General features: G+C 51.5%; 1 protein-coding gene across 1 annotated transcript in view; it reads left to right on the top strand.

The window, feature by feature from the left end:
• Positions 1-11,908, top strand: part of SLC6A13 (solute carrier family 6 member 13) — a 56,611-nt gene that overhangs the window by 23,666 nt on the left and 21,037 nt on the right. Inside the window, exons 4-6 of the mRNA XM_008060192.2 lie at positions 1,796-1,936; positions 10,292-10,376; positions 11,276-11,408. Of these exons, the coding sequence (XP_008058383.1) occupies positions 1,796-1,936; positions 10,292-10,376; positions 11,276-11,408 (359 nt within the window). The remainder of the gene's footprint in view (positions 1-1,795; positions 1,937-10,291; positions 10,377-11,275; positions 11,409-11,908) is intronic.

Here is an 11,908-nt window from a genome sequence, read left to right as displayed (position 1 = left end):
GCCTCAGCCTTCCGAGTAGCCGGAATTACAGGCGTGCGCTACCATGCCCGGCTGATTTTTTGATTTATTGTAGAGATGAGGTCTTGCTGCCCAGGCAGGTCTCGAACCCGCGGGCTCAGGCAATCCACTCACCTCAGCCTCCCAAGGCGCGGGATTACAGGCTGAGCCACCGAGCCCATCTTTTTATTTTTATTCTAAAGATATGGGGTACAATTCAGGGCTAGGTATACAAACGTTCGTTATGCAGGTGCCCTTGTTGATGAGCTGTGCCCCTCTCCCCTGGCAGTTTCCCTCACCTACCAACCCCATCCCCCCTTGGAATTATCTCTCTGGGATAAATTGCCAGGAGTAGGATTGTTGGAGTAAATGGGTAATCAAGTTGATGGCTCTTGACCTGATTTATTACATTGTCCTGTGGAAGTGTTATACTGACTTAAAAGTCACTAGAGACCGGGCTCAGTGGCTCAGCCTGTCATCCCAGCACTTTGAGCGGATCGCCTGAGCCTGCGGGTTTGAGACCCACCTGGGCAACCTGGCGAGACCTTGTCTCTACAATCAATAAATAAAAATTAGTCAGGCGTGGTACTGCGTGCCTGTAGTTCTGGCTCCTTGGAAGGCCGAGGCGGAAGGATCGCCGGAGCCCAGCAGGTCGAGGCTGCGGTGGCCGTGAGCCTACCACTGCACTCCAGCTGGGCAACAGAGTGAGACTCCAACTCAAAAAAAAAAAAAGTCACTAGACATGAGTAGCCAATTTTTTCCATGTCTCTAACAACTCTGGGTCCTGTCAGCAGTTCCCAAACTTGTCTTCACATTGAAATCACCGGGGACCTTTAAAATGACTTGTGGCCTGCGCGCTGTTCCCAGAGATTGGAATTTAAATGGTCTGGCCTGGGTTTTGGAAGTTTGTAACCATCCCCAAGTACTTCTAATATTCAGACATGTTTGGAAACCACCGAGCTATATCATTTGTGAAAATTTTCACTAAGGTTATGGGGCGGTATGGTACCCTGTTAGTGTTCCATTTTGCACAACTGCAATTATTAGGAAGGTGAATATATTTTAAGGATGTTTATTCACCCTTTGTGTTTTCTTCTGTATGAACTGTCTGTCACTGCTCTTAACTTGTATTTTTATATTTCAGAAATATGTCAGACTAATTTTGGGAACATTAGCTATGGGTATCTTAGTTATAGTCTTACACGTTTTAAAAATAACTTGTTTTTGTTTTTTGAGTCAGGGGCTCACTCTGTTGCCCAGGCTGGAGTGCAGCGGCATGATCGCGGCTCACTGCGGTCTCGATCTCCTGGGCTCACTGCCTCAGCCTCCTGAGTAGCTGGGGCTACAGGTGCACATCACCACGTCCAGATAATTTTTTATGCTTTTTTTTTTTTTGTAGAGACGAGAGCTTGCTATGTTGCCCAGGCAGGTCTTGAACTCCTGGCCTCAAGCGGTCCTTCGGCCTCAGCTTCCCAGCGTGTTGGGATTACAGACGGGGGCCACCATGCCTGGCCCTCTCAAATAACTGAATCGGTGGGCTTTCAGAACCGAATCAAGATGCAAGTGCACGTTAGCAGGCATACACAGCAGGAGACAGGAGGTTGCCTCTGACCCGAAAGGCTGCTGGACCCCAGGCCGCACATTCTGGGGTGATGGGATGGGAGAGGAGAGAGCCAGAAGCCCCGGCCCTTCTTGTTTTAGGATGCGGGCGGTGGAGAGCAAACCCTCTCCCAGACAGGGCCGGGCGGCGTGCGGGAGCGCCGTCCCGTCCCTCGCCCAATCCCGCAGTCTTCCCCAGGCATCGGCTACGCCTCCCAGGTAATCGTCATCCTCCTCAACTTCTACTACATCGTGGTCCTGGCCTGGGCGCTCTTCTACCTCTTCAGCAGCTTCACCTTCGACCTTCCCTGGGGCAGCTGCCGCCACGAGTGGAACACAGGTGAGGCCATCTCGGAGGGCCGCGTCCCCCTCCTGCCTGCCACACGAACCGGAAGGCAGCCCGTCCCTCTGTCCCAGGCACCCCTTCCCCCAGACCTAACACAGGACACGTCGGAAATCGGCCAGGTAGGCCGAGCGTGGTGGCTCACGCCTATCATCCCAGCACTTTGGGAGGCCGAGGCGAGAGGATTGTCTGAGCCCAAGGTTTTGAGACCAGCCTGGGCAACTTGGTGAGACCTCGTGTCTACACTCAATCAAAAATTAGCCAGGCGTGGTGGCGCGTGCCTGGATTTCCAGCTACTCGGAAGGCTGAGGCGGAAGAATCGCCTGAGCCCAGCAGGTCGAGGCTGCGGTGGCCGGGAGCATGCCACTGCACTCCAGCCTGAGCAACACAGTGAGACTCCAAATCAAAAAAAAAAAAAAGAAATTGGCCAAGTGGATCATGGACGTCTTACGCTCAGCATAAGAGCAAGAGATTGCCAGCACCACAGGCTTCTTATTTTTCGAAAAGGAAATTGAAGTACTCAATTCATGCATGACGCAAATAGAACGGCCTTTGTTTTTATGTTGTTTACTTAAATCCATTTGAAATGCAGACAGCCTGATAAATGGGTCGAGTAATACTGTTTTAGGTCTTTCCTGGAGTGCAGTGGCACGCTCCCGGCCACCGCAACCTCAATCTGCTGGGCTCAGGTGATCCTTCTGTCTCAGCCTTCCAAGTAGCTGGAATGATAGGCACGCGCCACCACACCTAGCTAATTTTTTGATTTATAGTAAAGATGAGGTCTTGCCAAGTTGCCCAGGCTGGTCTCAAGCCCCTGGACTCATACAATCCTATCATCTTGGCCTCCCAAAGTGCCAGGATGACAGGTGTAAGCCCCCACACCTGACCGAGAATTTGCCATTTTGTTTTATTTTACTTTTGAGTCAGAGTCTCACTCTGTCACCCAGACTAGGGTGCAGTGACATGCTCATGGCCACTGCAGCCTTGCCCTGCTGGGCTCAGGTGATCCTTCCACCTCAGCCTTCCAAGTAGCTGGGACCACAGGCACATGCCACCAAGCCCAGCTAATTTTATGATTTATTTAGAGATGAGGTCTCACCAATTGCCCAGGCGGGTCTCAAACCCGTGGGCTCAGGCAGTTCTCTCACCTCATCCTCCCAAATTGCTGGGTTTATAGGTGTGAGCCACAATGCCTGGTCTCCTTTTGTTTGTTTATTTATTTATTTATTTATTAAACAAAGTTTATTAGGAAAAGAAAAGAGGAAAGAGAGACATGCTAGAGCTGGCATGACTGAGAGAAACCATTTTAGATCTTGCAAATGTACAGACTTAAGGAATGAGCTGTTTTGTTATGTCATCAATATACAACTGACACTTGATCAACACTGGGATTAGTGTGCAGTTGAAACTGTGCGTGCAACTTTTAGCTCCACCAAAACTTTTTTGTTGTTGTTTTGGTTTTTTTGAGTTGAAATCTCACTCTGTCGCCCAGGCTGGAGTGCAGTGGCACGCTCATGGCCATCCTGGCCTTGACCTGTAGAACTCAGGCGATCCTTCTGCCTCAGCCTTCCAAGTAGCCAGAACTACAGGCGTGTGTTACCACATCCAGCTAATTTTTTGATTTATTGTAGAGACGAGATCTCGCCATGTTGCCCAGGCTGGTCTCAAACCCCCAGGCTCAGGCAATCCTCTCGCCTCGGCCTCCCAAAGTGCTGGGATGACAGGCTGAGCCACTACACCTGACCAAATTCCCCCAAAACTTAACTACAACTGGCCTCCTGTTGACCAGAAACCTTACTGATAACATAAACCACTAACACATATTTTGCATGTTATTTGTATCATGTACTGTATTTGTGCAATAATGAAGTCAGAGAAAAGAATACATTAGTAAGAAAATCATACCGGGCTCAGTGGCTTAGCCTGTCATCCCAGTGCTTTGGGAGGCCGAGGTGAGTGGATTGCCTGAGCCCGCGAGTTCGAGACCCGCCTGGGCAACTTGGCGAGACCTCATCTCTACAATGAATGAAAAAATCAGTGGGGCGTGGTAGCGCGCGCCTGTACTTCCAGCTCCTTGGAAGGCTGAGGCGGAAGGATCGCTGGAGCCAGCAGGTCGAGGCTGCGGTGGCCGGGAGCGGCCACTGCACTCCAGTCTGGGCGACAGGGTGAGACTCCAACTCAAACAAACAAACAAACAAAAAACAAACAAACAAAAAGAAAATCTTAAGGAAGAGAAAATATATTTACTATTCATTGAGTGGAAGCAGGTCTCCATACAGGTCTTCCTCCTTGTCTTCGTGTTGCATGGGCTGAGGAAGAGAGGTCAGTCTTGCTGTCTCAGGGACGGCAGAAGGGGGAGAAAATCTGCAGGCAAGTGGGCCCACGAAGCTCAGATCCACGTTGTCCGAAGGCCCCATGCGATCTGCCACAGCAATGACAGCCACGTGCCATTTAACGACAGGGATGCTTTCTGAGAAATGCACCATTAGGCAATAGTATCATTCTGCGAGCATCCTGGAGGGACTTATTCACTTGGATGAGACAGTCTGCTGCACACCTGGGGCTTAGGGTACAGCCTACCTACAAACCCGTGCGGCCCGTGACTATGCTGAACACTGTAGGTAATTGCAGCACAGGGGTAAGGATTTGTTTATCTAAACATCTCTACACATAGAAAAGGCACAGTGAAGTCCGGGCACGGTGGCTCACACCTATCATCCCAGCACTTTGGGAGGCTGAGGCGAGAGGATTGCCTGAGCCCACGGGTTTGAGACCAGCCTGAGCAACATGGCGAGACCGCATATCTACAATAAATCAAAAATTAGCTGGGCATGGGGGTGCGTAACTATCGTTCCAGCTACTTGGAAGGCTGAGGTGGAAGGATTGGCTGATCCCGGCAGGTCGAGGCTGCAGTGGCCGTGAGCGTGCCACTGTCCTTCAGCCTGGGCGACAGAGTGAGACTCTGGCTCAAAAAAAAAAAAGAAAAAAAGAAAAGAAAAGGCATAGTGAAAATACAGTAATATAATCTTATGGGACCACTGTCTTTATATGTGCCCCATTGTTGGCTGAAAAGTGATTTCTCCTGTGCCCATAAGACTACATAAGCCACCCATGGCAACCGAATCATTGAATCTAATGTATTGAAACAACAACAAGCTGGGCTCGGTGGCTCAGCCTGTAATCCCACGCCTTTGGGAGGCTGAGGTGAGTGGATTGCCTGAGCCCGCAGGTTCGAGACCCGCCTGGGCAACTTGGTGAGCCCTCATCTCTACAATAAATCAAAAATTAGCCGGGCGTGGTAGCGCGCGCCTGTAGTTCCGGCTACTCGGAAGGCTGAGGTGGAAGGATCGCCAGAGCCCGGCAGGTCGAGGCTGCACTCCAGCCTGGGTGACAGAGTGAGACTCCAACCCCCCACAAAAAAGAAACAACAACAACAGCAAAAACACCTAGGGTAGTGCTGTCCAAAAGAACTTTCTGTGACGGCGAAAATGTCCTTGCTAAAGTCTGATGGGTTCTTAGGCCCTCTGCCCAGAAAAGGGCCCACGTCCTGAGATAGCAGTGTCGCAAAAGAGAAGAGTTTAAAGATTTTTAATGATTGCAAAGAATCTGAGCGAGGCGGATGGGAGATATTTCTCAAACTCACCTCTCTGAGGATTTCAGGCTAAGGTTTTTTAAGGAACAATTTGGCAGCAGGGAAGTAGGAAATGGGCACTGCTGACTGGTCGAGGATGGGGTCACAAAGTTATCGAAACTGGCTTCGAGCGCGGGCGGGCAGAAGACTGGTTGAGGGCGTTTCTTGGTGTGGGTCCACCAGAGTGCAAAGTCTGCAAAATATCTCAAAGATCATTCTTAGGCTCGTGTTATCTATCGGTGCGGTCACAGGGCTTGTGAGCAAAGGTGGCTTACTATGGAAGGGATGTGGGAGGGCGGGCCAAGCCACTCGCATCCGTTGCCCTCTGGCCTATGCCAGCGTCTGGGTGCCACCCGGGAGGTCAGCTTGACCCAAGAGCTCACTGTTCTTTAGGAGACAACAAGCCCATGGCTCAGCCTGTCATCCCAGCACTTTGGGAGGCCGAGGTGAGTGGATTGCCTGAACCTGCGGGTTCGAGACCAGCCCAGGCAACTTGGCGAGACCTCGTCTCTACGATAAATCAAAAAATAAGCCGGGCATGGTAGTGCTCGCCTGTAGCCTGCAGCTCTGGCTACGTACAAGGCCAAGGTGGAAGGATTGCCGGAGCCCAGCAGGTTGACGCTGGGGGGGCCGTGAACATGCCACTGCACTCCAGTCTGGGCGACGGAGTGAGACTCCAACTCAAAAAGAGAGAGAGAGAGAGAACAAGCTCATGAACCTTTCGGGCAACCCTCTCCCCCGTCTCCAGCGCTTGGGGTCAGGACATAACAGAATTTGGCCCCATCACAATTCTCACCTGTGGCCTTTTATTAATTTTATGAAAGTGTTTTTACAATGGCAGTTTCATGCTCTGCACGAATGCTCTGCAGTATAGTAGCTATTAGCTACATGTGGTTGTTTCCTTACTTGTTTGTATTTATTTATTTATTTTTTATTCATTGTAGAGATGAGGTCTCGCCCGGGCTGGTCTCAAACCCGTGGGCTCAGGTAATCCTCTTGCCTGGGCCTCCCAAAATGCTGGGATGACAGGCTGAGCCACCGAGCCTGGCCTATTTATTTATGTTTTAATGGGCAGCCCCACTGAACCGGAACAGAGTGACTCTGACATGTGGTTATGGAGAACTTGAAATGTGGCCTCTTAGGAACAGAAGGTTAAACTTTGTGTTGATTTTTTGTTTGCCTGTGTTTTGAGTCAGAGTCTCACTCTGTTGCCCAGGCTGGAGTGCAGCAGCACGCTCACAGCCACCACAGCCTCAAACTCCTGGGCTCAGGCAGTCCTTCCACCTCAGCCTCCCAAGTAGCTGGAACTACAAGCACATGCCTGATTAATTTGTGCTGAATTTTAATTTAAGTAGCCACATGTGGCCAGTGACTATCCTACTGGGTAGCATGGTAGAGGGCACAGGGGACACTGTTCTGTTTGGATTCTCAGCACAATTCTTGCTCTCATTGTGCAAATTTCTCTCAGCACCTGTCACGCAGGCCCTACCCCTTGGGTGTGGGATAGCCACGATTACTTCTCTCTTGCTCAGATAAGTTACTCAGTTCTGAACTGGAGTTCGAGTCCTTTGCTTGCCAGGGAAGAACACTTTTGTATGTTTAGCGTAGTATTTTTTATCCTTGAGTCAGGCTCTCACTCTGTTGCCCAGGCTGGAGTGCAGTAGTATGCTCATGGCCACTGCAGCCTTGACCTACAGGGCTCAGGTGATCCTTCCGCCTCAGCCTTCCAAGTAGCTGGTACCACAGGCATGTGCCACCACACCTGGCTGATTTTTTAAATTTACTGTTGAGACAAGGTCTCGCCAAGTTGCCCGGGCTGGTTTTTTTTTTTTTTTTGAGTTGGTCTCTCACTCTGTCACCCAGACTGGAGTGCAGTGGCCACTCCTGGCCACCGCAGCCTCGACCTGCTGGGCTCCGGCGATCCTTCCGCCTCAGCCTTCCGAGTAGCCGGAATTATAGGCGTGTGCTACCACGCCCGGTTAATTTTTTGATTTTAGTGTAGAGATGAGGTCGCGCCTGCCCAGGCGGGTCTCAAACCCGCGGGCTCAGGCAACCCACTCACCTCAGCCTCCCAAAGGCGCGGGATGACAGGCTGAGCCACCGAGCCCGGCTCCAGGCTGGTCTTGAACCCCTAGTCTCAGGCAATCCTCTCACCTCCGCCTCCCAAAGTGCTGGGATTCCAGGTATGACTCTCTGTGCCTGGCATTTTATGTATTTTCTTTTCCTTATTTTTTACATCTGTGTGCACTGCAATCACCCTTGACAACCAACTTGTCAGACAGAGAAGATTTTACCCAGATCTCAGAGGAGTTCCTCTTGAAAACATTTTGTCAGTTTTTGGTGACTTGGAGCTTTTGCCTCGGGGCATTACTAGGCCGATATGCCTTTGGGTCGCTTGGGGTCTCAGAAAATTCTGAGGCAAACTGAATACCTGAGTCTTTTGTTTTCTGACATTTTGACATCTCTTGTAGTGCGTCTGGTCTTACTCAGAGTTCAGCATTTGAATAGCATAAGACATCCTTTCCCATCAAGATGAAATACACTTTCCTGGGCGTGTGTCACTTCAAGGAAAGCAATGTGGCTCGGGGGAGACAGCACTCAACCACCCTCCAATCATGCGACAGATATTTTCTGAGCACCTGCTGTATGCCAGGTTCCGTTCTAAGCCCTGAGGACATGGTGATGCACAAACGCAGAGATCTTGCTCTCTTGGAGCTTTCATTCTAGTGCCAGGAGACAGACATAAGCAATATAAATGAGAAGAATGTGTCATGTTAGAGAGCAGTGATATGGGCCAGGAGCGGTGGCTCACACCTGTAATCCCAGCACTCTGGGAGGCTGAGGCGGGAGGATTGCTTAAGGCCAGGAGTTCAAGACCAGCCTGGGCAACATAGCGAGACCTCAACTCTAAAAATAAAAACAAAAATTAGCCAGGTGCAGTGGCTCACATCTGTAATCCTGGCACTTTGGGAGGCTGAGGCAGGAAGATCCTTTGAGCCTAGGAGTTCAAGGCTGCAGTGAGCTATGATCATGCCACTGCACTCCAGCCTGGGTGACAGAGGGAAACTCCTACAACCACAACCACAAAAAAGAAATCGTATCTGTCTTAATATTGCCCAGGAAAATTGTACCAATTAAATATTTTAAAAAGTGGACAGGTGTGGTGGCTCACACCTGTAATCCCAGTACTTTGAGAAACTGAGGCAGGAGGATCACTTGAACCTGGGAACTCGAGACCAGCTTGGGCACCATAGTGAGATCTTGTCTCTACAAAAAATTTTAAAAATACCAGGCGCAGTGGCTCACACCTGGAATCCCAGCACTTTGGGAGGCTGAGGCGAGAGGACTGCCTGAGCTCAGGGGTTCGAGACCAGCCCGGGTAACTTGGTGAGACCTCGTCTCTACAATAAATAAAAAAACCAGCCGGGCAGGGTGGCACACACCTGTAGTTCCAGCTACTTGGAAGGCTGAGGTGGAAGGATTGCCTGAGCCCAGCAGGTCAAGGCTGCAGTGGCCGTGAGAACGCCACTGTACTCCAGCCTGGGCAACAGAGCGTGGTGCCAACTCATGAAAACAAAATTAAAAATTAGCCAAGTATGGGAGCACACACACGCCTGTAGTACCAGCTACTCAGGAGGCTGAGGCAGGAGGATCGCCCGAGCCCAGGAGGTCAAGGCTGCGGTGAGCCATGATTGTGCCACAGCACTCCAGCCTGGGCGACAGAGCAGGAACTCATCATAAATAAATAAATACCTAAGCGGAAAAGAATGTCAGCACTGTTGGTAAAACTCCAGAGTGACATACAGATAATCAAGAGCAACCATTTGCTGCACACTTCTCACATTCATATTTTCATTTAACTCCGCCGATCCATCCTGCACGATGGATATTCTTCCCCACATTTGACAGATGAGGGAAGTGAAACGTAGCGAGCTGACTCATAACTTACCCAAGGCTCCACAGTTAACAGCCAGAGGTTTGGAATTCGAGCCAGGGCCGTCTGACCTCTACCTGTCTGGACCTGTGCTTAAGAGGCACTCTGCCGTGTCACTTCCGCAGAAGATATAAGAACCCCTCAAGGGCTGTGACTTTCCACAGGACTGCTATCTAGAAATATTAGCATGCTTTGAGGCAGCTGGCAGGCAGAGCGTCTTTCCTGATGCCATCTGCTCAGGCCTCGGTGAGAACATGTTCTCGGGCCTCCATAAACCCACACGTCAACACGTGCGAGGGAGGATGGGGTGGATTTGTTGAGGTTTTGGGGTGTGTGAGGACGTTTTCCACCCATGTTAGCCTGGTGCCTTCCAAATACCTTCCTTCCGGTTCTCCTGAAGTTCCGCCCCTCTCTCTAGTTGTGCCGAATGGTCGACTGATGATTTTTTTTTTTTTTTTTTGAGTTGGAGTCTCACTCTGTCGCCCAGACTGGAGTGCAGTGGCCGCTCCCGGCCACCGCAGCCTCGACCCGCTGGGCTCCGGCGATCCTTCCGCCTCAGCCTTCCGAGCAGCCGGAATTACAGGCACGCGCTACCACGCCCGGCTGATTTTTTGATTCATTGTAGAGATGAGGTCTCGCCGCCCAGGTGGGTCTCGAACCCGCGGGCTCAGGCCATCCACTCACCTCAGCCTCCCAAAGGCGCGGGATGACAGGCTGAGCCACCGAGCCCGGCTAACTGATGACTTTCTCTCTCTCCTTTCCCCTCGGCAAAACTTCCCATCGGTAGAACACTGCGTAGAGTTCCAGAAGACCAACGGCTCCCTGAATGGAACCGCTGAGAACGCCACCTCCCCTGTCATCGAGTTCTGGGAGTAAGTGAGGCCCTCCTTCCCTTCCCACGGCGAGGCGGCCGCCTGTTCAGAAGAAGGACATGGGGTGGGGTCGACATGGTGACTCGGCGGCCAACAAGGGAAGTCCTTCCCCTTCCTTCTTTGCTGGCCCTGTCACCCGAGTGGCTTTTTCTCTGCTGTGCCTGTATTTGTAGTTACTGCAGGGCCGGTTTCAGAGATGAGAATCTTGTAGGGTATGCGTGCATACAGGCCACATTTCTGACTTCTTCCTCTGCCACTCTGTGTGTGTGCCCGCTCACCCAGCCCCTGAATATTTCCTCCCCGAGCCTGATTCCTAGTATCAAAACATCCTGTGGCCGAGTGTGGTGGCTCATGCCTGTAATCCCCCTACTTTGGGAGGCTGAGGCGGGAGGATTGCTTGAGTCAAGGAGATCAAGACCAGCCTGGACAACACAGCAAGACCTCTTTTCTACAAAAAAATAGAAAAAATAGCCGGGCACGGTGGTGTGTGCCTGTCGTCCCAGCTACTCGGGAGACTGAGGAGGAAGGATCGCTTGGGCCCAGGAGTTTCAGGCTGCAGTGAGCTGTGATCATGCCAGTGCTCTCCAGCCTGGGCAATAGAGTGAGACCCTGTTTCAAAACAAAAACACCCACATTGTAAGACCCTGGTGGAGAAAATACCTCTCTTTCCCTGGGGTTAACAGTACTCACAGCAAACTCACCCGGAAAGTTCACATTGGTCAGCCTTTGTATCTGCCTCTACCCCTAGGCGAGGATAGCCTCTCAGACCCCAGCGAAGGGAGCTGGTGAGCCTTTGGGGCGAACCTGGAGCCAGGGGTCTGCTGGCCCAGGCAGGTAGGTTTCGTTCAGACCCGAGGCTGGCGGGACGAGCAAGCCAGGCTCAACCCTTCTCTCCCCAGGCGGCGGGTCCTGAAGATCTCGGATGGCATCCAGCACCTGGGCGCCCTGCGCTGGGAGCTGGCCCTGTGTCTCCTGCTGGCCTGGATCATCTGCTACTTCTGCATCTGGAAGGGGGTCAAGTCCACCGGCAAGGTCGGTGTGGGAGAGCTCCGGCCCCCCCATCCCAGCACTCCCTGCTCCCCCGCCCCCTCCCCGGGGGTGTGGCCCAGGAGTGCCAGAAGCTGTGGCCTTGTCAGGCATGGAGGGAATGACCCAGCCAAGCTTTGATGGGGCTTCCTTCCTTGATCCAATCCTACATACGTCTGGTATTTAAGGACACACCATGAGAGAGTGAGAAAGACACTCTGGGGCAGCGTGGCCTTGGAATGTACCAGGCGCGGGAATGTTGCCAATCGAACCCGGTTCATGACTCCCTCTTTTTTTTTTGAAAGCAGGATTTATTAAGAGGACAGAAAAGCTTCCACAGTGGGAGGGGACCCGGGGGGGTTGCCCACGATTCCCTCTTTCATACCACAGTTCTTTGGAAAAAGAATTCCTAAGACTTGATTCTCAACCAACTCAAGAAATCTGGCGAACTCTGCCCCGGAGCTCATATGAGTTCTTAGAAGACTTTTTTTTTTTTTTTTTTTTTT

The sequence above is a fragment of the Carlito syrichta genome, unplaced genomic scaffold (assembly GCF_000164805.1).
Source record: "Carlito syrichta isolate Samal-C Ts95f unplaced genomic scaffold, Tarsius_syrichta-2.0.1 Scaffold304555, whole genome shotgun sequence".
Classification (NCBI taxonomy): Eukaryota; Metazoa; Chordata; class Mammalia; order Primates; family Tarsiidae; genus Carlito; species Carlito syrichta.
Note: the sequence above shows the minus strand (reverse complement) of the source record. Positions and strands in the feature narration are given on the sequence as shown.